General features: G+C 37.8%; 2 protein-coding genes across 3 annotated transcripts; one reads left to right on the top strand and one right to left on the bottom strand.

The window, feature by feature from the left end:
* Nucleotides 1-1,458: 1,458 nt before the first annotated feature.
* LOC149725397 (exocyst complex component 3-like) lies at nucleotides 1,459-13,018 on the bottom strand. Of its 2 annotated transcripts, XM_089892492.1 has the most exons (20): nucleotides 12,426-13,017; nucleotides 11,470-11,639; nucleotides 10,935-11,064; nucleotides 10,403-10,534; nucleotides 10,026-10,135; nucleotides 9,643-9,756; nucleotides 9,226-9,415; nucleotides 8,987-9,062; nucleotides 8,468-8,567; nucleotides 7,684-7,849; nucleotides 7,233-7,320; nucleotides 6,570-6,688; nucleotides 6,084-6,172; nucleotides 5,660-5,735; nucleotides 4,785-4,969; nucleotides 4,349-4,460; nucleotides 3,899-3,982; nucleotides 3,589-3,681; nucleotides 3,073-3,184; nucleotides 1,459-2,033 (listed from the first exon to the last, which is right to left on the bottom strand). In XM_089892492.1, exons 1-19 carry the CDS (start codon nucleotides 12,558-12,560, stop codon nucleotides 3,074-3,076), a joined length of 2,280 nt encoding a protein of 759 aa, XP_089748618.1. In that variant the 5' UTR covers nucleotides 12,561-13,017; the 3' UTR covers nucleotides 1,459-2,033; nucleotide 3,073. The 2 variants fall into 2 exon arrangements, with proteins under 2 accessions (XP_089748618.1, XP_089748617.1); XM_089892491.1 differs by lacking the exon at nucleotides 3,073-3,184 and having other exon boundaries at nucleotides 12,426-13,018.
* An 11,214-nt stretch (nucleotides 13,019-24,232) lies between these two features.
* On the top strand, nucleotides 24,233-25,339 carry LOC149725396 (uncharacterized). Its single transcript, XM_089892558.1, has 2 exons — nucleotides 24,233-24,512; nucleotides 24,825-25,339. The coding sequence occupies exons 1-2, from the start codon at nucleotides 24,296-24,298 to the stop codon at nucleotides 25,043-25,045; spliced, it is 438 nt and encodes a 145-aa protein (XP_089748684.1). The 5' UTR covers nucleotides 24,233-24,295; the 3' UTR covers nucleotides 25,046-25,339.
* The last annotated feature ends 1,498 nt before the right edge of the window (nucleotides 25,340-26,837 follow it).

Genomic DNA, 26,837 nt, shown 5'->3' with positions numbered 1-26,837 from the left:
TGGACGGCCATGTTTATGTCGTCATTGGTGTCATAGCAACAGTACACAAAGGTTTATTTACGGAATTGTTTTACAGAAAGCAACATGCAAGTTCAGGTTATGTAAAATAGGCAGGACGAAACGAAGCGGTAACGTTCGTTTTAATGAAGTCATTAGAAGAATAGACGCAAGCAGAAAACCGCAGTCGTTATTCAAGTCGTGTTTACCAGAAACTCATGAATTTAACGAAGAAAAAGTAAGAAATGTGGTCGGAATTCGACTTTCACCCGAGTTAGTTCGATATTTAAGTTTACCATTACCATCGGAATGGGTTGTAACGACTACAGATCGTTTGGAGGTGATTAAAAATGTATACAAAGCAGCTATAGCGAAAAACTCAACAGCTTTAAAGGACTTACCAGTTCAAATGCAAGTTGATGGAACAGAAGCGGGAGAATGGTTGAAAGAAATATTGATCGAAGAATGCCTGGCGAATATTAGAAAGAACGCCAAGTTAGCTGATAACGCGAAAAGTTTCTGTTGGTTTTACAGAAAAACAAGGAAAAAATGAAAAATGCGACACAAAAAATAGGAATAATACATTGCAACATATAGATTGTAGGGCGCCGTTGTAAGCCTAAGCGCTTATATGGTAACTGATTGATATCGTGCTCGACAATGATACTTTGGGCAGACACTCTATTTGATCCAACGGACTGACCCCGTGGGCCACAAATACGGAAAAATAATCACTCATAAAGTTACATATATGTGGTAAACTGTAAGCGGGCATGAGGTGTACGCTATGAAACACAACAACCGTGTTATAACCACTGTCGTCGCGCCGCCCTGCGAGGATTAGAAGTCCATTCATTCTTACCATATGTAGTTTAAATCGTTGGGAAGTTAATGAGGCCTCTTTCTTGGCCAAGCACCGGTAGTTCCGAACCGGGACTTACCATGGACGTTATACCGGCATAGGAAATTCGGATTGATTGATTTTGCCCCAAAATAACATTTATTAGCATCTGTGGCCCAGAGATCGTATATAAACATACAGTAGGATGGGGGAAGATGGAACACTTTCTAACTCTATTTTCTCGTCCCATTTAGCAAACAAAAAACATTCAAAGAAACAAACAAAGAATTATGAAACTATGTCCTCATGCGCCTCATAGACTGTTGTTAATTGTTTAAAACACGATCAGGATATCTGGATATTATGTGCTAAAGGTGTCGTATCTTCCCCCGCCCTACTGTATATACGGACTCTGCTGTGGCGCAATTCCAAAGCTACATTTTACCAACTTTAGGGAAACAAACAATAAAATGATTTAACTTTTTACAACAACAGTCAAAAAGCTTTGTGAATCACCGTAGAAGGCGATCCAATCAATAAATAATTCCAACTTTTTCGTGCTAGTGGGTAACCAATACTAACGTGAAATGTAAACTCACACCAATTACATAGATACATCATGGTTTGCAGTTGATATATATTTATAATCATATATTGCACAACATTGCATGTGCCAATCAAAGATAACATACATATAGTAGTATGGGGAAAGATAGGACATGTGCCATTCAAAGATAATACATGCATATAGTAGTATGGGGAAATATGGGACATATTTTCGTTCTATTTTCTTGTCCCATTTGAACAAACAAAGAATCAACACGATCAGGATACTTAGATAGATATTATGTGCTAAAGGCGTCCCATCTCCCCCACCCTACTATTTGTAGAAATCTAGTGAGAAGAACATTAGGATCTGATTTGGGAACACACATCACAACTGAGCATAATATAAGATTCTTGGGCTTTTAAAAACTACATTAAACAAATGTAATTTTAACCATAGTTAGTGGTCCAATTATGGTCCCAATTTGCAGCTGCGTTACAAGTTGAACCTGCTAAATATAGATTGGTTGATTATATTTGCTGTTGGTTGTGGGGCGGACAGTGATCCTGTTGGTGTGGCTGCGAGTGAATAAATACTTTCTTTGCGCGGATTTTTTACTTCAATTGCTTCAGCAGCTTCTATCGCCATCTATTATTACACAACAAAGCAAATTAATGACATCACAATGTATATTAAGCGTCATAAAATAATATAAGGTAAGACGGGACATGCTTCTGTTCTTTTTTATCATCCCGTTTGGTAGTACACAAAGAATATTTTGACACCATTGCATAACTGTAGCCTGACTTAGATTTATCAATTTGAAGCGAAAAAACTGTTTGCATTGGCTTGTATAAATCTATGTCATTTTCTGGGGCTTTAAAACTAAATGGCCTACCTACAATTTCTATGGTTACTTTATGCAGTCAATTTATTTAAAAGTAAACAAACAACTTAAACTTAATGATAATGAAAACATGCAAACCAAAACAACATGCGGACAAGAACGATGCATTCTATGTAAAATGAATTTGTTTGAAAATGGTTAAACACAATTCTATGAAATGTAAACTCTGTTAACTGGTTGTTGAATCAAATCCAGGGTCAACCTGCCCACCCTGCCACCCCAGGTTTGGCGCCTATGATGCCAAGTTACCATGTTTCCCATTATGCGGAAATGTTACTTCTATTCTATATTTATTGGGTTCTTGTATACACACATTCTATTCTATATGGGTTAAGTCCTACAGAGAGGCACGCCATGGGACCTGGGATTTAGATCACAGTTGGTCCATTACCCCAACATTGTATATGCACATTCTATTCTATATGGGTGAGGTTCTACAGTGAGGCATGCCATGGAACCTGGGATTTAAACCAGAGTTGGTTCATTACCCCAACATTGTATATGCACATTCTATTCTATATGGGAAGGACGTACACCTAGGTACACCATGGGATTTAGGCCAGAGTTGGTCCATTACCCCAACATTGTATATGCACATTCTATTTTATATGGGTGAGGTCCTACAGTGAGGCATGCCATGGGACCTGGGATTTAGGCCAGAGTTGGCTCATTACCCCAACATTGTATATGCACATTCTATTCTATATGGGTAAGGTCCTACAGTGAGGTACACCATGGGATTTAGGCCAGAGTTGGTCCATTACCATAAACATTACTTACTCTATTTAAAAAATCCTGTGGGCGGCGCGAACTCTACGTCGGCAAACAACCTCATTTCAATCTCTTCCTCACAATACGAGTCACGCCTCTCCGATTTCAGCTCGTCTGTTAGCTGATTGGTAAAAATATGGGGCGTGGCAATGAAATAAGGCAAGCAACATAAATGAGATGAAAATGAAGAAAACAGTGATTCCAAACATAAATGTTTCCACGTTTATCATGCATTGGGTAAAACAGGCATCGCAACACTGGGAATGGATGTATGTAGCTTATTCATCCTCGCATGGCGGCAAAGACAGTCGTTATAACATGGGTGTTCTGTTTCATACACCTCGTGCCCGTGTATATTAGACAAGTCATAAGTGTACATACTATACTAACATTAGATCAAAAATGCTTATTTGGGAACAAAGATGGAGTAATCTATGAACAAAACACTTTGGAACTTTTGGAATCACTTTGGTTTGAACTTATAAAACAAAAATAGGTTTAAACAAAAACAAAACATTCGTTTACTTCTCTTGCTTCAGTTGCTGAAAAGTCTCCTCTCATTGCCAACAACGCTTGCATTTGGTCAACTGTTGCATCATTGTATTTGTTCACTAAGCCCTGTGTGATGTCATAATAAAATATAAATATATACGACTTATGCAGAGGTTATTATGTTGTTGAAATTTTGTAAAACTACCAGAAATATTAAAGTTTTATTTAAAACAATTTAGCAATATATCGAATAAATACCAAAATAAAGAAGGAATGTCCATTTACCGAATAAATATTAAAATTTTAAAGGGATGTTCGTTTGGTTATATAAAAACAAACTTACAGACAGTTCAAGCGGCATCATTGTCTTATCTTGTAACCTGATCACTTCAGCTATTGGTATGAGGGCTTCACATGGTGATATTGCCTGTTTGGGATGATAATAGTAAATATATACAAAACTGGGTAAAGTGCTGTGAAAAATAAAACACAAATATAAAGTACAACTAGTATCGTAGTACAGTAATATAAGAAATGTATATTTCATGTTATAATAACCGTTATTACCCTGCCACGCAAGGATAAACAAATGACAGTCATATCTCTTGTCATACATTTATGAACCTTAAACAATTTTAACACAAATTGAAAAGTTTAGAAATATAATAACGGCCATTTCCCTGCTACACAAGGATAAACAAATGACATTAACATTGAATTTAAAGTTACATTTATTAACATTGCAAGATTAATAGTATATGCACCACTACACAAGTTAAAACCACAACCTTACATTCGCATCTGAAGCAGCCAACTTCCTAAACAAGGATGAAAGCATTTGTTGTTCCTGAAGTAACTTCTCACCTGCTTTCATGCGATCAGATGCATTGTTCAGCTTCATGCGTCTGAATAGGTGTGATATTAGAAGCAGATTCAATGAACATATGACTTTTTATCTTTTAACTTATTTAACATGAAGAATATTATTTTCTCGACTTTTATATGCTGCGTGTTTAGAAGCACATGGTGTAGGGTATTTTGTTATGGTGAAATGATTCAACAATACGAGTACTTGATAGGACAAGATTCTGACCCATTGCCACTCCAGGTTTGGCCCCTATACATAATCTGGTCTAAATATTATGGTCCTGGCGTGCCTTTCTATAGGACCTTATTCATATATATTAAATCCACTGCACATATAAGTATATAACCACCACACAGCTTACCTCCCAAGCGCTCCCCTCAAATATTCGACAACGATCCTCCGTTCCGCTTCCATCATTATCCAATCAAAGAAACGTCGTTTCAAGTGAACGTAGTCCGTGTAGTAATCCTCGATTGTGACGCAAATCGTGTCGATGGCTGTTCGGTCGTTCAACCAACCGCGTTGGAACAATGAGTCTATGTGAGGCTGTGATTGGTTGGTTTAAAATAAGTAATGCTGTGATTGGTTGGTTTGAAATAAGTAATGCTGTGATTGGTTGGTTTGAAATAAGTAATGCTGTGATTGGTTGGTTTGAAATAAGTGAGGCTGTGATTGGTTGGTTTAAAATATGTGAGGCTGTGATTGGTTGGTTTGAAATAAGTGAGGCTGTGATTGGTTGGTTTAAAATATGTGAGGCTGTGATTGGTTGGTTTGAAATAAGTGAGGCTGTGATTGGTTGGTTTAAAATATGTGAGGCTGTGATTGGTTGGTTTAAAATAGGTGAGGCTGTGATTGGTTGGTTTGAAAACTAGTTTTTTATATATATTTAACAGAAAAAAAAATATAGTAGGGGGAAAGATGGGACACCTTTGGCATATATTATCCAAATATCCTGAACGTGTTCTAAATAATTAACAACGGTATATGGAAGCCGTGAGGATACGGCTTTATAATTTTTTGAATGTTCATTGTTTACTACCGAATGGGACGGGAAATAGAAGGAAAAAGTGTCCCATCTTCCCCCGCCCCACTACATATCAATTTCAAGACACAGTGGTTTCAAAAATAAGAGCAAATTAATGATATAAAAACATCTGCCTAACGTAAAACACAGTTTTATTTTATTCTGAGAAACATTTTAGAGTTAAGTAGCGAGTTTGTGATATAAATAGAAACCTTTAAATCAATGAAGACTTCGTCCAGTAGGAAACCACACGAAGCCTTCGCCACGTTGTCCATCTCTCTACAGAATCTAAGGGGGAATATTATTGAATTATACTGTTAACATTATAATAGGACAACTCTATTAAATACCTGGTCCATTAACAAGTTACATATGTGGTAACTTGTAAGTGGGCACGAGGTGTATGAAACAATACACCTGTGTTATAATGACTGCCATTGCCCTGCCATAAGAGGATAAATAAGTTACGTACGTGGTAACTTATAAACTGGCACGAGGTGTATGAAACAAAACACCTGTGTTATAATGACTGCCGTTGCCCCGCCATAAGAGGATAAATAAGTTACATTAGTTATACAGTGTAAGAAGCCACACACAACTAACTGCACCATTTAAACACTTTATATGTTAACTTACTGCGCTGCTAGACTTTCTTTCTCAGCAAAGGGGTTTTCCCCATCCTCATTTTCATCAAGTGGGGACTTGGCTTGGTTTTCGCGTTCCAACTGAAATTAAACATTAAATTTTTCTAACTCCACACGTCTCTTATTAAAAACGCATTTTTATCTGCCGAGTATAGAAGCCACATTTCACACTTTTATCCAGCAATAAATTTCAGATCATATATTTGGTTTATTATAACTTATAATGCCTGGATAGAGAATCACAGTGATATGAAGGCCTAATGTCATTTAACCTAATTAAGACGTTCTGTACAACTCAAAATGTCGGTAAGCAAATAAATTCCCTAGGAGTTGTTTAGAAAACAAGGTTAATCTTTGATTGCAGGGTAATGGGCCAATCCTGGCATAAAATCCAGGACCCATGGCGTGCCTCGCTGTAGGATCTCACTCACATAAAACGGAATCCTTGATTGTTTATATTCATATGATATCCACAAACCTTAGTGGCAAAGTCAGAGAAAGCTTCACAATTGTTGGTTGCCGCCACCATGTACAATGGGTAGTAATGAGGAAGCTCACGGTCTTTAAAGTGTTCCTCTTTGTAGCTAACAATGGCTTCTGTTGGGTGAATAATAATGTAGTTTCGACAGTTTTACAAAGTGTCTTCAATTAATTGTGCCACCTTTCACAGGTGTTTATATAAGTTAAGGTGGCTGTACACAGTATCCGGCATGCGAATTCGCTTGCGAAGTTGTATGCAAACCCATTACCGAGTTCCGCATGCGGCAGCGAAATCTGGACAAAACAGGCAAAACGGACGAATTCCGGATACTGTGTACAGCCACATTTAAGTTGTATTTGACCAACACCTTAGAATAGCATTTATGTTTATGACATGCAAACACTATAATGCGTTTCTTTATTAAACAGGCCGCGCAGTTTTAAAACACTGGCATGCATGAAACACAGCTATTCCTTTTTTACACCAATCAAATTGCTGTGCCACGCCTATGTAGCAATGTATTTTTATCTTAACCAGAAATCAACAAAGGTATTACTGAATATAAATGAAGTTTTTATCATCCTTTTACTTTATTATTAGTGGACATGGTGGCATTGGGATACCCATTACACATGTAAGCTACACATAATAGCTACGTACCTGCATAAGAACGCACAAACTTATTCATCTCCTCAATACAAACACTGAGAACTCTCTGCTTTAAAGTATCAGATATTGTTTGAGCCACCTACATAAAGGGAAGTGTAAGTATCGCTTTCAACCCATTGAAACTATTAATGAACATGGCACTGGAAATGCTGTACTGTAAATCCACCAACCATGCTACAGCAACATAAGATATAAAGTGCTTTTATAAACCACTTATACAAAAATGTCTCGGCATATGGCAGATAAAACAATGGTACAAATTTACCACAACAGCAATTTAAACTTTTTATAAAAATGCTTTCCTACATAGTTAATTGCTTGTATGGTTTGTTGGGTTATTTTGTTGAGCAGTTGTTTGTGTGAGATAAATTATACTGAGCATATTAGTTTGTAAATAGGAATTAGACGTGCACACGCCATACTATGCAGACACCGCACGTACCTGTATGGTTTGTTGAATCATCTGGAACAAAATAACAGGTAGTGAGGTTCGGTAATATCCGTCAACATCCGTCTCTGGTTCTTCATCTCGCATCCAATCAGCAGCATCTTGCTCCAATGACTTGCTTGTCCATGATAACATATTGGTTTGCGTGGTTTCAAAGTAACTGGGGGGGGGAATAGGGGAGTGTTAGAAGGGGTAGGTGTCGTGATATATTCGTTCCAACCGATATATTTGTTCCGGTCGCTATTGCGCATGCGTCATGACACTATTTCCATCTACTGGCTACGCACAGCATACAATGTGATAACTGATAAGGTAATCACTAAGCTCATGTGCAATAGCGCCTAGTACCAATATATCAGTCGGTACTGTGCATAGCCAGTAGATGGAAATAGTGTCATGACGCATGACATACCGGTGTTGTTATATATTTGTTCCAAACTTAACAAAACTTAAATTTTGTTAAGTTTGGAACAAATATATAACAACACCGGTATCACCCAATATTTTGGTGCAGTTTCAGTTAATCAACTTTAACCATCCTCAGTGTTAGATGAGACAAGAGTGAAATTAGATTACATAACATAATTTTCATTTACCTCTTTTAAAATGATAGCAATGTTATTTCATGAACAAAGAAAAAGGATTCAACAGCAAAACAACAGTTATTAAAACATGGTATTGCTTAAAAGTGTGTGAAAAATGCCAATTAAAAAGCGTGGATGTTGCATCCAAGAATATACACCATGTATTACTTGATGTAGTTAACTCCAATACCAACCTTTGCATTAACCTCTCACTGACAGAATCATCAAGTAGAGGGGGAAGTTTGTTTGTGTCTAAGGTGGATGCCAACTCTATATGGCCCATCAAATCTTTACCTGGATATTAATACATGGTTGTTAATATTAATAATGATGAATAAATGTAACTTGATTATGTTTGTATGGTGGGGTTATAGCAGTTGTTATAATACGGGTGTTCTGTTCACCTCAAGCCCTTCTACGAGCCACCCAATGTGACTGATACTTACAAAGCTTAAATGTGGAATTTGGGAAATAGGCCAGAGTTGTCCCATTACCCCAACATTGTATATGCACATTCTATTCTATATAGGTGAAATCCTACAGTGAGGCATGCCATGGGACCTGGGATTTAGGCCAGAGTTGGCCATCACCCCAACAATGTATATGTAAATTCTATTCTATATGGGTGAGGTTCTACAGTGAGGGACGCCATGGGACCTGGTATTTAGTCCAGAGTTGCCCATTACCATAATAGGAATAAATGAATACTGAACCTGTATATCCATTAAGCCAAGTGAGGAGAGAAATTATTTCATTTCCTTCCAGACCTTCGCTGATAATGTTTTGAAGCTGAAATGAACAATATATATTATTAACCATTACGCCTCGCAGCAAGAGCAGAATATCTTAAAATTTTATGGCATTTCTGTGTCACAGACCATTTGGGGTGCAGGAATTAAATTAGTCAAAATGTTTAGTTAAATTTTTAAATATAAAAACATTAAAAACTCACATGGTTTGTTAAAGCGAGATGGAACCAATGAACGAACTGTTCAAATATATTGTAAGTAGCCGGGAAACATGGGACGCATAGGAACTTCACTACACGAAGATCATCAAGGACGTTCTTCCTCAATATTTCAAGATGGCGGACCAACCACATCTTGTCGGTTTCACGTGTGTCGTAGACATCGCTATCTACCCTGGTAGGTAAATAGGTTTGAATGTATATCCCAGGATGTGGGAAAGAATTGAATGGTTTTATTTCACAAGTCACTATGTAGGTCTCTTATCCTTGTGGCATAGGTGTGTCAAATGTTACACACGTTACCTGTAAGCAGTGGTGTGGGAAGATGGGGACATACAATAATAGTGACCGGCCTCACCTCACCCATATAAAATAAACCAGTGATGCGCAACATAAACTTACTTATCCTCAACTGCCCTTTTCAGTGTTTCCATTGCTTTTTCCCTCCATCTCTTTGGTCTTCCTGGTGGAAGAAAGCCAGAGTTGGATTCTTGTTCCATTAACTTTGTATCTGTCCTGTAAACAACAAATATACATAAGATATTATTATTATGTGTTACAGGCGTACATAGTGGGGAGGATGGGAATCCATTCTGCCCCTTTGTTTCCCTGTAAACCAGTAGGAAATATAACCTTAGAGGAATGACAATGCTATGGTATTGGTGTGCCATAGCAAGATGTAACTTTTTCAAAACTTATGTTGGTTTTAAAATCCAACCGTAAATTGATCAATTGCATACAATGCTTACAAAATATAATATATCTTTATGACATCATAACTTTACCTTTGTTCTCGTTCAACAATTCTCAACACCGTGACCAAACTCGTTGAATCTTTCCGCACAGTCATCAAAGCTTTACTCAGCACTTTCCACAAAGTTTCTCCCAGTTCATCCTGAAATATCATAATGTGGATTGTGATGTCATAGCAACTGCATCATTGTTATGGCTGTATGGTATTTGATTGGAATTGTCTCAACCTAGTGGTCACTAATGAGTTGTCTACTTGTCCTTGTTAACACTCATATTGAAAAACAGTCACCCACAAAGTTACATATTTGGTAACTTGTAAGCGGGCACGAGGTGTATGAAACTCAACACCCATGTTACAACAATAGACTACCACACAAGAATAAATGAATGTTATACACCAAGTACTCACAGATAAAACAACGGCCTCCGAAAAATAAGCTTGAAGTTGTTTGATATCGGATTCACTTTGATTGTCGAGTTTGTGTTGTTCGTATAAAAGGTTGTCACGTGAAGCTTCCAGGTCAGTGAGAACTTTGTGGGCCTGGGTGAGAGAAAGTGGCTTAACTGGTTATATCTGTTTTTATCTAGTTTTATTTGGTTATATCTGGTAGTAGCTTGGAAATTCAACTTTGCATTTAAACCTTGGGGAAATACATGCTGTTGAGTGTATCTAAATCTGGGTATAGACCATGAAAGGTTTGAGAAACGGTAGTGTGCGCAGTGTACCATCTCACTAGTATAGGAAAGGTTATTTTCTCTACTATAGTCTGTACACCAAGCATTGGAACAAAGTTATATTTGTTTTACAGGATTGTGCATATAACAAAAATGCCTCCCCTGTATTTACAAATGATCAAACACTTTGTATGTAGTAGTAAACACCCTGTGGAACATATATTAAACACACACACCTGTAGTGTAGCATACAATAACACACACACCTGCAGCAATTGTCCTTCCTTAATAAGATCCCTAGCTTTGGCAACTTCTTCAGGGACGCCAAATATGTGCTTAAGGTTTTCCATGGCAGTGGCCAGTTGTCTATGTTGGGCACTGATGTCTTTGATATCTCTGTAATTTAATAGTGTTTAATAATACAGCCCTTGGATGTGTACCATAAACATTGTGTATGTGTACATAAAGCATGACATACAAATTTTAAGTATTTAGCATACCAGGGGACATGGATTTAGCTATGGTTGGCCTATTACCCTGACATTGTATATGCACCTTCAATTCTATACTGGTCAGGTACTAGAGCAAAGCATACGACTATACCAGCGAACATTAGCTTTAAGCTCAGCTAGCCCATTGAAGTTTGAGGGAAAGTTATGTCGGGTAATAACAGCAGCAGATATGTGACAATAACTAAAAAACTGTGAAACCCCATACAAGCAACTCACAGTGGGTTAAAAATATTCAATTAAAACAAATTATTACAAAACTGTTAATGTGTCCTATGCATTCACAGCATACCTCATTTTGTCACTAAGCGATCCACAACTCATGTACATTTCATCAACACTCGTCATGTTGGTTTTAATATCTTTCACTTCTTTCAAGGCTTCGGTCATCTGGTTTAAACCGGTTTTGACTCCATCAAGCTGGGACTGGACGGCTGCTTTTAAACGAGCTTCCACTGATGCCTGGGATTTAATGATATTTAAAGTATTTACAACAATATAAGTATGTTACGCTTGCTGTCGAGTTATGTCCTTTTTATACACCAGACACACACGGTGTGTTCATATACCTCATGCTCACTGTCGAGTTATAACATGGGTGTCTTCTTATACACCAGACACACACGGTGTATTCATACACCTCATGCTCACTGTCGAGTTATAACATGGGTGTCTTCTTATACACCAGACACACACGGTGTGTTCATACACCTCATGCTCACTGTCGAGTTATAACATGGGTGTCTACTTATACATCAGACACACACGGTGTATTCATACACCTCATGCTCACTGTCGAGTTATAACATGGGTGTCTTCTTATACACCAGACACACATGGTGTATTCATACACCTCATGCTCACTGTCGAGTTATAACATGGGCGTCTTCTTATACACCAGACACACACGGTGTGTTCATACACCTCATGCTCACTGTCGAGTTATAACATGGGTGTCTACTTATACATCAGACACACACGGTGTATTCATACACCTCATGCTCACTGTCGAGTTATAACATGGGTGTCTTCTTATACACCAGACACACATGGTGTATTCATACACCTCATGCTCACTGTCGAGTTATAACATGGGCGTCTTCTTATACACCAGACACACATGGTGTATTCATACACCTCATGCTCACTGTCGAGTTATAACATGGGTGTCTTTTTATACACAGGACACACATGGTGTATTCATACACCTCATGCTCACTGTTGAATTATATAGAACACACAAAACACCTTTTTCCGTGCAATCCGCCTTCTGTATTGCTCCACTTTATCCAACTGGTCAGGCCTTTGCAGCATAGCGGCAACTTGCTTAATAGCTCGGTCCTGCGCTTCATTCTCAGCTTTATTCAACAACTTTTGCTCCATTTTCGGATCTATGGTCAAATATATAGATTTGTAGACGCCTTAAATTCCCAGTGGACCTCAAATATCCAAATGACATAAACAACAAAATGTTTTCGATCGGCTACAATTTTCTTTCTTCTTGTATTCTCTCTCATTGCTTTTTTTCGTTTTTAGAAACGAGAGTACATTATTGTGCACGTAATATTTTACATCTGAAGTATACTTGTATTTTAACTTGAAGTTTATATCATATTTTGTTTGCGCCGTACCTTGTGAAATAGCACAACAGAAAGTAAGGTATTTGGTATTTTTAATTTATTTTTTTTAAATGCGAGAAACAACAAGGGGAGCAGTTCGTTAGTTTAATATTCTCTCTGTAAAACAAAACAGGATTAAAATAACTTCATAGTTAATATGGCTGGCGTTGGTGGAAAGCCACTACGGCACGACAAGCCCCCAGCCAATGGTAGTGGGTTTCTACTCTGGTGAGAAACCCTTGCTGGATAGACCCTACCCGTGCAAGGAAAATAAACCGATTAACTAAACAGCTCAGTCATACCAATAATTAAATGACGACACGGGGTCATTAAAACACCGGCAAACGAAAAGGTACAAAAATCGTACAGAAAGGCCCTGCAGTGCGCATGCCACCAAGCGCCCACCTGCAAGGAGCAAAGCCAACAACGGCCCTGCATCACCCAACCGCTTATTGAGAAAACATCTTGGTACCGCGATACTCTCGTCGTATCTTCACACAATATAATATCGTCCGGCTGTTACGCACCGCATCGACCGTTACGACATACTGATGTGGCTGTTACGAACCGCAAAGCGGCGACGTCCACGTAACAAACCCGCAGCTGTAACGTAACTAAACCGACCGTAACGTAACCGCACCGAACGCAGGGTCATGACGTTGCTGACCCACCGCATCGACGTAAAGCGTAATTGTGACGTGGCCGTCGTCCCAATTACACCAAACGCGATGTTGTGTCAAAATAAAACGAAGATTAACTTCGCGTGGAAACTTTTAAATTGTATTTATATTAATTGAACAAGCAGAGAAAGGGGACTAAAAGTTAAGTGTAAATATTATAATGCGCGTTGATATTACTCGAGTATATGTGTACCAAGACAAGAGTTCTCGCAAAGCTAACCGAGACAATACAAAACCGCTGTAAGATTCAAGTCCCGACAGGTAAAACACTTTAAAGAAATGAACACTACAGTAGATGCCATTCTTTATCAAGTAAGATTGTTGCAACAATTCATTTGCATTAGCTGGCAAGATTAGGTCCAGCAAATGTAGCTGGCAACACTGTAAGAGTGCACCGCCTATAACACACACAAACACATTCATACTTAAACACTAAACCTAAACCACCTGAAACCGACATCCCTTAGCGGCGTCTTCGTCTTTGATCTTCTTTCTTCGCGCGTACACCCTATATTAGGCCTATACACACTTAAACCTACGAACACCTCAAACCGGCATCCTTATATTGGCGTCTTCGTCTTTGTTCTTCGTCTGAAAAAGATACAAAGTTTGTTGAATTATAAAAATAAACAATTAAGATTGTTACTTAGGGTGGGGGAAGATGAGACATTTTCTTTTTATTACTTCGTCCCATTTGGTAGTAAACAAAGAACATTCAAAGAATTCGTATCCTCACGACTCCGATATATACCGTTATTAATTGTTTAAAGCCCTAACATGATATTTTTTTATATTATGTGCTAAACGTGGCCCATCTTCTCCCACCCTTTATATTATATATTTATTCACACTAACATAATCAATTCAAACTTTCGTTACTTCACACAGAAAATGTACAAGACCATAATATACAAATTGTTATGAATTCAAACCAATTACCTTGCGCTTTCATTTTCTCTTGGTCTTTTAATCTGTAACAATTGGAAATATTATAACAATAAACAATTAAAATTATTACAAAACGATTTTTTAAAACTTGATAGTTACGTCATAATCACCTTCTTAGCGCGAAAATTCTGGAAGCAATGTAAAGATCCTCTGTGACGTCACATACCCATGTTCTGTTGAAGACAATATGTAAGACAATTAGGTTTATGATAAAACAATCAACTTACGAAGCAGGTTCTTCTGTTGCGTCATCACTGCTTCTATGACGTCACGTCATCGATGTTTCTAGAAAAGAGCTTATGTACGTAATAATGCCAACTGTGATTTATACTTTACCAATTCTTTGATCTTCTTGCTTCGCGCTCTAGCGCAAATATAATTAGAATATACAAGTAATGTGCCTTGCGTCGACGCAAAACGCGCATGGGGCCCCATGAAAAAATTCGCGAAACGCAAGCGTAAAATATACCGCATTGTGACATCATTAGCGCGTGTGTGTCTGTTTGTTGCAACATTTTTATTGTGGCGAAACCAAACCGTATTGTGACGTAACTTGCATGCTGCGTAGCAAGCGCAACGTGGCGAAGTGACGTCATATTGCGAGTGACGTAATTTGTAAAACGCTGATATTTGAATTTAGAACGAAAAGTTTGAATTATGATAATTGTTTAACACAAACCACATTACTATTATATATATGGTAGTTATTATAAACTAATCACTATGTTAGTATAATATAACACCAGTATGCTTTAGTATAATATACAAGTAATACTTTGTAAAAGGTTTAATAGGAAAATAATACTAAAGCCGTATACTTAACTTTGCATGGAGAAATATAATCCCAAACAGCTGGTGCATAGCTGACTCTATCCAAACTGCAACGTGTTGTAAAGACCACGCGTTGGAGATGCGAGCTTTTATACGAGTTGAGGCAATCAACGAAAAGCGGGGAAGGTAATCAACGCTGATAAGGATTAATCGCTGGGGGGGAGGATAATGAGCCAGAACATAGAAAACGGATATAATTTTTCCAAGCTTCTTCGTGCGTGTGTTTTAAGCGACATCATGCGGGGGAGAAATTATAGAATGTTATCCGAAAGTGGGCGTTGTTCATCTGCTGGAGTATTAATAAGTCTCGGCTTTTTAAAACTTGTAAGAGACACAACAAACATTCGACTTTTATCTGTATATCGTTTACTAATATATATCCTAGCGTTCTATACATGTATTCTATATGAGAGAATTTCTAGGCGACTGTACGGTAAAAAAAGGGATTTTAAGCCAGAGTTGTCTGTATAACTTTTACTTTATACTTTCAAATGAAACAAAACTTCTGGAATATAAATATTTTATTTATAAAATACAACATTATTTTTGTAAAACGAATGAAAATATTAATACACAACAAATAGTTTAAGCATCTGTTTAAAAACACGCAAGTACAATCTGAAAGAATGGCACGTATAAGGTTGGGGTAAAATGGGTTATGTTTTTATTTTATTTTTTCGTCCCATTTGGTAGAAAACAAAGAATATTACAGAAAAGAGCGCTGTTAATTGTTAAAAACACGACTGGGAAATATGGGATAATATGTGCAATCGGTAACCATCTTACCCCACAGTACTATATGCGTGCCAAATGTTAATAACACCGATTAAAAATGTTTTCTTGGTAAAAAATGTTTTGATGTGTTTAAACGACTGTATTTAATTGCATATACATAACATTCTCATTTTTACTTACAGGTAGTTCGGTTGATAACATGATTTCCGGTAAACATAGTCATAAAAAGTTACAACCAAAAGGTGTGTAACAGGAAATACATATTATTGCTATTTTTTCTTCAAAACTAAAGAAAAAAAACTAAACTAAACCAATAAAACAAAGTTACAGTGCGGTAATGAAGCATAACGATATACTAAATCTTTTTTAAACCGCAAAGAAAAAATCCAATTAGTTTTAAGCCTAAAATCCCGTATTTATTTGCTGTCTTCTACCCACTACACAAACAACACCCGAATGGAATTCCTGCTTTGTTTCGTCACAATAAGGGTTTAATCTCCGTATGACGTCAATACCTACGTCATTGCAACCCACCGGGAAATAAACAACCTTAAAATTTTAAATTAAGTCATTTAATTATGGCCGCATTTAACCCGATACAATTCGTACCTACTGCTGATGGATTTATGGCGTTCAATATGAGATATTTATTAAAAAAATATGATTTATTGGAAAAGTTTTTGTTTTTTTCCAAATTTTTACAAAACACATAAAAGTGGAAATGTCACCTTAGCGAAACCAACATATTATTGCGCCCGCCATATAAACAATATAACTTCTGTTATTTAAACTCATAGTTTATGACGTATTTGCGGCGCGTTTTAACGACTGTTGTTTTACGTAGTTTGATCTGGAAATATTATTGTCTGTATACTTTAATAAAAAAATACGTTTTAAAATTTATATCATATTAACTATTCATTTTCTCAAATGTCGCTATTTTTAGCCTTTTTAGATTGCGCGGTATTTTAATCAAATCGTGCACGACGCTATTTAATTATTACGTCACAGAGTATGTTTGTTGAGCAAAATGAGTTATAGCGCCTCACGCGGTGGGAAATCTGGATCACCAGATTCAAATTTCGTAAACAATGAAGTATTGTTATCTGTATTGTTACGTCATTATTTGCTGAGTGCGAAACGGTAATCGTTACAAAAGCGACAATTTCCTTAAACGAGAATTCCAGAACACGTCAACAATGGGAATTCCTCTCGAGTTATTATTGTTACGTAACAATAGATTTGTGCAAAAGATATGACGTCACATCCGAGATGCGTCATCGCGCGAATCGTCGGTCGGGAGTGTTTCGCAACATTAGCGACTATGACGTAATAAAAGCCTCTATGTGACAATCTGCACGGTAGCACGAAATACGTCAATTCATGTTTTCTGGAAATTTGTTAAAACTAAAATATCAGTAAATAACACCCTTGCTAGAATGTTTGTTCGCTACTTATGACGTAATAAACCCCTGTATGCGGGTGACAAACGCAATCGAAACTGCTGCATCGCGAAAAATGGGGCGAAAACGTTTGTTAAAATGTGTGGGGTAAATAACTAGCCGTGTAGCCGCTGTATCCGGGTGTAAAGTGCATTAATTCAGTTTTAACGAATGTCAAAAACATGCTTATTCATAATGTTGAACCAATGCACTCCTGATATATAGCCCCCCTTTGTTCTTTACCCCACGTAAAATAACCAATGTGGGGAAAAAGCGATCATTTCAAATAAAGTAACGCGAAATTTATCGGAGAAAAGTTTAAAAATATAATTATTGGTTAATAATGGCGCTGTGGGCCAACAATTATAAGCGCGATTTATTTTTAGGTTTCCAGAGTCTCGAAAATCGCGAATGTGAATTCTAGAACTCGTTTGCCAATAAACAAATTTCGGAGGCAATCCATTATTACGAAATAATGGGGAAAAATAAACATTGTTACAAAAACAAGTTTTTCCCCAAACAAGATTATATGATAACAGGGCATCGTTTGTTTCGTCAACAAAGGTTTCCTATTCGCTTCCTGATTGGATATCAATGACAACGGATGTTTGTGGCGTAAATAAACCGTTTGTTACGTCACAGTTGTCGGATTAGCCAGCCTTAAAATCTGAAGTGATTCAGTCGAGCGGGTGAACCGTGAAAATGTCACAATGTGTAAAGATTTAAAACCGGGGGCTCCTTTATCGCCTCGATCGCCCCCAAAGAAAGCTATGGGTGATCGAATAACCCCTATTGACCCCAAGTATCAGGAAACAAGAGAAAGGAACCAAAGTTGCACTTTTAAACAACGCTTGCTTTTATAATAAGACGCTAACGCGAAACGATAAGACTTCGTCCCAAAGTATTTGTCATTCGAGAACAGAACACCTGTTGCCTTACGTTGCTGCAAAATAATCAAAGATACCGTATTGTCAAGAATGGTTTACGAACCCCCATATTTTCGGTCATGCCGACAGAGATAAATATCTCAACCATCACCTACACGCAATCGTCGCAGTAATAAACAGGTCTCGAGTCTCGAAGGCACAGCTGTTGTGTTTTAATTGAAATCGTCGAGTTATTTAAGCTTTTCGTGCTTACCACAGTAACGGCTTATTTACCGATCATTGACCTCTTCGTCGCCGCGGAGACTGGTGCGCTAACCTTGCGTGTGCCAGATATATGAAGTGTTCTTAACAATCCGAACGTCAGGCTGTTAATTTTCACTTCTGCACCGCAAATATGAGCGTAATACTATTTATAGGAAGCGAAACAGACTTCCGCAAAGCTAAGAGGCGCCTGTGAAGGTTAAAACGAGGTAAACTAGTTTTCATTCTTATGGTTTCGGTAGGAACATCGCGAACTTCGAAAACCATCGGATTTTAAATTCTGGAATTTCCGAAGCTAACCACTATGACGTAACACTCGGAGTTCTAAAATAAAACAATAATTCCATTGAGCCATATGATGGAATCGCGATTTTTGTTTCTAATTCTTGGTTATTATATCCGAAAAAACAAAGATTTTGACGCTAGTTAAAAATAACAAAAAGCAATGTTGTTTTTTAATTGTAACAAATTCTTATACACCTTAATTTATTCGTGGTGATTGAAACCATGTATGTGTGTTTAGCATTCGTCAATATCTTCACAGTTCACATTCAACTATTTGCAAAAATAACGAAAAACGACTTGCAACAGAACATGTAGTAGGGTGGGGGAAGATGGGACACGATTAGCACATAATATCCAAATATCCTGATCGTGGTTTAAACAATTATTAACAGTCTATGTGAGACATGTGATGGTGCGATTCTATAGTTCTTCGTATGCTTTTTGCTTACTATTAAATAGAACGATAAAATAGAATGAAAATGTGTCCCATCTTCCCCCATCCTACTTTACATGTATATACGTATAAAGGCCAATGTTTCTCAACCTTTCATGGTTCGTGACCCCTTTCAGAGACAGCACTCAACACCTGTGGCCCCCTGCTACTTCTATAAAACTAACTAAATTTGTTTTAACGTATATACGTATATTATAATCTACATCAAGAACAAAAAAAGGCCATGGGGATACTCCCATTCAAATATACATAAAATATATTATTATTGTTAATATTTAAAATAATGAATGAATGTAACTTATTCTCGCATGGCGGGGCAGTAACAGTTTGTTATAACGCGGGTGTTCTGTTTCATACACCTTGTGACCGCTAACAGGTTACCACGTATGTAACTTTGTGGGTGATTATTCGATGTTTGCAAAGTACGACAGTTAATATATGGACGAAATTAATAATTTGCTACGCGAACCTTACTAAGTTTGCTGTCAGAGGTGAATGACACTCGAAGAACAATCACTGCATTGTATATCTACCTTTATCGCGATATTGATTATGACGTCATAGTAAAAAGTAATTGTTCGAAGGAATAATCGGCGCCGACTTTGATCTTAAACAATACCCCATGTTCGAGATATCGCGACAACTTTGTTAACACGGATTCTCGAATGTTTCGAATGAAAGAAGAGGCGAGCGCGATATACAAAGTGCGTCATCGGTTATAGAATTCACGACGATCAGAATTCGCGACATGCGCTTTCGAGTTTCGAATTCCGACGCCTTTTCCGCGGGAACCGTTTTGTTTACCCCTGGGGTATTGTAACGACCTTGAGGCGAAACTTCCCGATTTACGACGCGATTTTACTTTCCCATAACAATCACTTCGATTGTTGACATCACAATCGACTAATCGTGGAACCGGATTCGACTTTATGGCGCCAAAACAACTATGACGTCACTATAGGTAATGAAACAATGGAAAGTAAATAGGACGCGATGATTGACAGATGAATATGGCTAAACAGAAGCAAATTTCAAACATATTAAACTCACAACACTTAGCCACTACATATCTGTTTACGTCGCATTATACTTATTAAAAACCTTTTTACAATTTTTACGTAAGTGCGTGTTAAGTAACAACTTAAGTAACGTTCATACACTCAAAGTGTGTACTGGAGCAGAAGTGTCCAAATTATAAGAGCCATAAACCCACTTCGGACCTCCGCCGTTTGCCGCGTACCCGCTTTTTAATCATAATTCCTTGTTTACTTCCAAATGGGACGATAAAAGGAATAAAAATGTCCCAATTTACCCCAACTTACTATAATTCACACAGCGTGGTGAATCTTTTTCATTAATTTTAACCAATGTTATAACCAGTAAAGCATCGGCGCCGAAACGGTCATTCCGCAGCCCACGTTCTTATGTTTCGCAGCAACGTTGCTGGCCGCCCTCCTCCCAGTTTATCCACACATGTATTAACTATATAAGGAAAGTTACCTTCAAACCGCAGTCAGCAAAAACTTGTCGTCCACCGCACAGATAAGAACATAAAAATGTACGGACACTTTCGCGGTAAAAAATACAACATTTTTCAAATTTCCGAAACCCAAACGCCACTAGACAGCACAAGCAGAAAGTAAAATTAAATATTCCGCTGTAAAACTTAACCACTGACAAGTATAGCATAAATGTGGTCGTAAATTTTACCAGGAAGTCGTTTAAAAACATTTCCAGGTAGTCAGCTATTCAATCATCGTCCAGGTATGCGGGGTAAATTAATATAAGTTAAACAAAATAAATAGAAGCGACGTCGCATCACGAACTATGGCTTAAATTAATGGGATCGAAATCTTCAACCTTTGTGGGCGTGGCGTGGGTGTTGGCCTAAATGGCTACATCTGTTTAAAGTTGCACGGTAAAGTTTTCCCATTCAAAGTTGCATAAATTTTGAAAAACTTATTACATAATGGGGAAGATAGGACAGCTTTTTATTCTATTTTCTGGTTCCAATTTAATAGTAAACAAAGAACGTTTAAAAAATTATAAAACCATATCCTACGACTTCCATAGAACGTTGTTCAATTGTTCAAAACACGATCAGAATAATTGGATATTATGTGCTAATACTGTCCCGTTTTCCCCTACCCTAATATTTAGTATAGGCGCTTGATTTACCCAAAACATAGACGGTGGCAACGTATTTCTATAAGATGGTTCAAGCACTCTACCAATCAAGTCGTAAAACTCATCACCTAACCTCTTAAATAACAAATACGTAACCCCTAACCCCTAACCCTTGACCTCTACCCGATGCGTAACAGAGAGGTTATATTGGTTATAAATAGGAATGGCTGCGTACCAGTCTGCTGTATTTAAAATATAGCCTGAGAAACACGTGTGCGACACGGGGTGGGGAAACACTGGTTCACCAACAAGTTCTATATTAAAGTATTACAAAAGTGGGCGAGACGAATTCTTCATTACGCTAAACCTGGTAAACACTTGAAAACAGCGAGAATTGTCCTTTGATTTAACTGCGACGGGTTCACCACTGTCACGTATTTATTTCCAGTACAAGTGTCCAAATTGAGATGTGGTTTCGCATCGCGACCAAACATTAAACGGTAAAGTGATCGGAGATTTTCGTAATGTCTCCAATCAAACATACAAACCACAACGGTGGCTTCTTGGGCGAGGCACTTGTGCATTACTCCCAACCCAGTGGTTACTTGTGGGTTGTAGCACCCTGGGTATTGGGGTAATAGACCAACTCTGGTCTAAATACCCCATGGCGTGCCATATTATAAACACTTTAGGGTGATTGCTCCAACCCAGTGGTACCTTATGCGTTGTATAAACTGTCAGACATACAGAAAAATTAGCACCCACAAAGTTACATATGTGGTAAGCGAACACGAAGTGTATAAAACTGATCACATGTGTTATAACCACATTGTCGTTGCCCCGCCACACCAAATAAACAAGCTACATTCATTCACACGATGGTAGTTCATATCTCCTTGTAAATAAACAGCGAGTCACGCCCCCAACACGCCGATACTGGAATCATGGAAATATGACGTAACCGTAAAACTCATCGCTAGCTTTGTGACGTCGGCCGCCTTTTTCGCGAAATCTGTGAATAAAACGCGAACACGCGAACCAATTTTCATTCGAGAATAGGAGGAAAGCAAACAGATCAAGAAGTCGCTCGATAATGACGTGTTTGCGCTCCTTACCTCATGCGCGCTGTCGAACTGCAGTACCGCGTGCAAAGCTTTGCAAAAAGTAGTTTGATGTCGAAACAATGGATAGTTTTTTGTCGTTCAATGAAGATTATTAGGTTTAATCTGAACTGAACACAAATCTTTAGTTCTCTGGCATTCTTGTTCAAATTCGACAGGCCATCTCGCTCAGCATTACAGAAGAGTTAAACAAATAATAGAAAAAAGATCGCAAGTTATTTTCCGGTTTTATTTGTCCGACTAATACAGTTTCCACGCGGGCGGAGAAATTAAATTCTGCCGCGTTGTTGATACAGGTGCCCGGGCAGAAAGTGCGGATATAGGTCAATGGGTTTGGCGCGTTTTCTACCACGAGTCTCACTTTGTAAGATGTGGGATTCGTACGCGGCAATGTTTACGCAGGTTATATATATAGTACGTTGGGGAAGATGGTTACTGTTTTAGTAAACAAAGAATATTTACAGAATTATATAAGCGTATGCTCAAGACTCCCAAATACCGTTGTTAAATGTTTAAATTACGATCAAGATATTTGGATATTATGAGCTAAAGGGGTCCCGTCTTTCCCCACCCTACTACATATGCTAAACGTTTTTTTTGTATAAATTAATATTAACTAGTGAACGGATTAATAGGTTTCGCTTCACGATGGAACAAGTTTGGTTTGTGTTGACGGACAGGTGTTGGTATATAAAGCGAGTTTGAACGTGAAGACTATTTATTAATTTCAAACCGATGAACGATTTTGGGAGGTTGTTTTCCAGCCCTATATGTTAGAATAGTGAGTTAAATAGTAAATCAATTGCTTCGTTATGGAATTACAATTAATATTACGGCTATGGTCGTTTTGCTGTCGGAGCGAATTTTGAATTGTAGAAAACCATTTGCTACGTTATTCACAATATTATTCACCTAAACTGAAGGAATTGATATCGGCATTACAAAGACTTTAAAACTATAGCGTTAAAATAATGTTCGGTACTTACAGAAGTAATTAGAATGAATAAAGTTGCGCTCATTGCGAAGTACATAACGTTAAAACCGATTAGCGTTCTGCCTGCGAGCGCCGCATTGAGAGTAATGTCGCAGTAAAGAGGTCGTAGGTCGAGTTAAAGCCGAGTTTAATTGGGCGGTCAAGAGAGTTTAAGGCGGGAGATGGATTAGTTAAACCATGGACGTTTGAACTTGGCTTTACTTGAAGTGGCCGTGAAGTTAACAATGTAGATTTGTAAAGACAGCGATTTAAAAGATCGCTGGTTCTGCTTTAAATTGAAAGAATTGCGCTTTCCGACGAGCTGGTTCAGCTCTCTGTTGGTTTGTGTTGTTTGCAGGAAGACCAACGGGTTGTTTACTGTAGTGAGATCGGCAAACAAGGAAAATGAAGTGTTTAAACTTGGCTATAAAATATCGCTCTGTGGGTCGGGAGTAACATAGCGTAGTTGTATAGAGAATGGCATTTTAGTGATTGGACGTGTTTGGGGGACATTGGTCGTTGCGTTCGTGGTCGTTATGTGGGGCATTTAGGCATTTCTAAAAATATGAGTTTTTTGTAGTTTTAACGATGATTTTTGCGTATGAAAATGTATATATAAGTTTTGCAAAACAAGTGTATATATAAGTTTGCAAACAAGTCGCCTGGCAATGTAGGTCAGGGTTTCTTGCACTCTATTCAAAATATTTTTATCAATTTCGCAGATTGTGTTAAGCTTTTAAAAAACTGCCCTAAATATGACGTCATCAGCCCCAGCAACGAGCCGAAAAACCCCGAAAAATCTTTTCGTCATTTCCGCTCTTATGCTCGTTCTCCTCGTTGCCATGACTCCGGATGTTGAAGCCAGGAGCTCCGTAAGGATCAAAAGATGCGGAAGCCACTCAAAGAGGTTTACACAACTCGTGTGCAATTATTCAAAGTTTGACTTCACGTTCAGATTCGACCAAGAAAATTGTAAGAATACAAATAGTTTTCATTTTTTAAAAAAATTACTGTTTTGTATATTGTTATTGAATTGACCATTTGTCGGTTATTTTAGTTAGTTTGCGAGTTTGTGCGAATTTAATTTATAAAATTTGTATTTAAAAATATTTTTTTACAGTTTTTCGATATTTTAAACCGCATTTCTCGCGTTTATGTTTCGGTTATTTTCCGGCCAAATTGCGCAACCTTTCGTTTTAAAAGAGCCTATAAAAACCGAAACACGCATGTCCGTGATATTTATACCAAGATGACGAAGTTTAACGACGGTTTTTGTTTCCACAGTAATTCGCCGGATGCCGCTACCCAGCAAACATATTTACCCGTTTCAATACCAAGCCGGTAAATGCTGCAAGATCGGCTGCTCCATCAGGGAATATAGGTGGATGTGTTCGTACCATCGACTTATCAGCAAATGCATGAGGATCGCCCACCCGAAATCGACCAAGTTCCGAAGGTGTCGCAGCCGTGCTACAAGAAACCTAGTATGGCCATGGAAATTGTAAAGTTACAATCCTGGAGATACTACGAGAGTCGAGACAATAAATAGCACTGTGCACAAGGCGTTACATATACTTTGTTAATAAGATGCTGCTGTATTGGAGTAATTACTTAAAACTGAACCTATTATTTCAGAGGATTTCAATTTTTCTTCCGGTTTTACTTTTGTTCCAGTATTTATATGATTTCTATTTATATGCGTCATCGTTTCAAGTGTTTATACACACAACGTTTCAGTTTCCCGCTTACATTTTTTATTGTATAAAATGTAAAAAGTTGAATAAAATACTCAAAACTTATCGAATTCGTTCATTGTGTGTCGGGGACATTGATATAAAACAGTGGTCACTAGTGGGTTGCTTAATTTCAAGTCATGTCTGCTTATCTGTGTACATTGCCCATGCGTTCGGCAACTCGACTGTGGGCATGGAAGTGACAACCATGGATAAGTCACTTACATACCCACCCATAAGAATATAAATTACCAAATCAACCAAAAGTCATGTCTGCTTATCCACACACTGCAATAGCTTCAGCAGCACGACTGTGGGCATGGGAGTGGCAACCATGGATAAGTCACTCAAGCTCCCACTCACGAGGATATAAATGACCAAACCAACTAAAATCATGTCTGCCTATACACCCTAAGCAACAAGTATTACGTGCAAATACACCGTATTATGGTCTGCATGGTACGCAACGTGCGCAACATCAAGACACCCGTGTTTAACTTCAAACCATTTCTCCTTAATTTCAAGGAATGAAACTCCCCGCTGACTGAAAGCTAAAGAAACTCGTTCGACCAGACTGAGGCTAATGGAGCAAGCAAATAATGACTCATGTAATGTCAACGTCTTAAATTGCTAACGGAAACTACAGGTCTCTTCACGACGAAAAACCCTGAAAGGTTTTATCTAAAATGTCAGTTTAAAGACTTTGAGTTAAAGCACCACGAATTCGATTTGGGACTTTTGATCCGTCACTAAAACAACGCAAATGTCACGGTGCTCTTGCAGATCATGGAATTACGTAAATGTCACCCTGCTGTAACAATATATGTGATATAAAAACATAAACCGAATCATTCAATTTCATTTCAGCAAATCCAAACAAAATTATCTTATCAGTTCAACAGCAATTATATATGTCACAACCGGCTTTGTTACGTCATTGACCCAGTCACGTGTGGCAAACATTTGCTGATTTAATGGAAATCAAATAAACATCACGTCATTGGGGAACTGATAAGTTTAATACCACAAAAGCAACACATACACGTTATGAATCGAACTAGGTATTAAACCAAGTAACCATTTCAAGGTTTACGTAGCGTGTCCAACGCATTTACCCCGAAACCGCTAATTCTACAGTCAGTAGGCACATTACGTCATGCAAACATGTAATTTTGCCACAATTACGAGCTTACGTGTTATTTAAGTTGGATCTGGAGACAATTCGGCAACTTTTGGCATTAAAAGCAAGAATGACTAACGCCAAGTATAATTGGCCTTTGTTGAGATTTGAGCGTTTTCAGCAGAAAACAATTTTAATAAAATTTCAAATTAAATCACAAAACGGTCACGAAAACCATGTAATATAGTATATACTACATGTTCCGCTAGCATGTAATACTCCATATTTCTTATACAATAAACAACGCTCTTTTTAGAGTCGTGAGAATATACGGTTACATAATTCTGTAAATATTTTTTGTTTGCTAAATGGGACGATAAAAGAGAATGAAAACATAAACCATCCTGCCCCGAAACCTACTATATATTAGATACAAAAAACTAT

Source organism: Ciona robusta, chromosome 14 (assembly GCF_009617815.1).
Source record: "Ciona robusta chromosome 14, ASM961781v2".
Classification (NCBI taxonomy): Eukaryota; Metazoa; Chordata; class Ascidiacea; order Phlebobranchia; family Cionidae; genus Ciona; species Ciona robusta.
The sequence above is the reverse complement of the archived record's forward strand: the minus strand, read 5'-3'. Positions and strand labels throughout refer to the sequence as shown.

Bases quoted from the DNA above. Each gene is read 5' to 3' on its own strand.
- LOC149725396 (XM_089892558.1), top strand. From the start codon at position 24,296: ATGACGTCATCAGCCCCAGCAACGAGCCGAAAAACCCCGAAAAATCTT. The intron at 24,513-24,824 runs GTAAGAATACAA...TTGTTTCCACAG, and splicing joins CAGATTCGACCAAGAAAATT to TAATTCGCCGGATGCCGCTA.
- LOC149725397 (XM_089892491.1), bottom strand. From the start codon at position 12,560: ATGGAGCAAAAGTTGTTGAATAAAGCTGAGAATGAAGCGCAGGACCGA. The intron at 6,173-6,569 runs GTTTGTGGATAT...GTTTAATTTCAG, and splicing joins TCTCTGACTTTGCCACTAAG to TTGGAACGCGAAAACCAAGC. The intron at 4,970-5,659 runs GTTTCTATTTAT...AACCAATCACAG, and splicing joins AAGTCTTCATTGATTTAAAG to CCTCACATAGACTCATTGTT.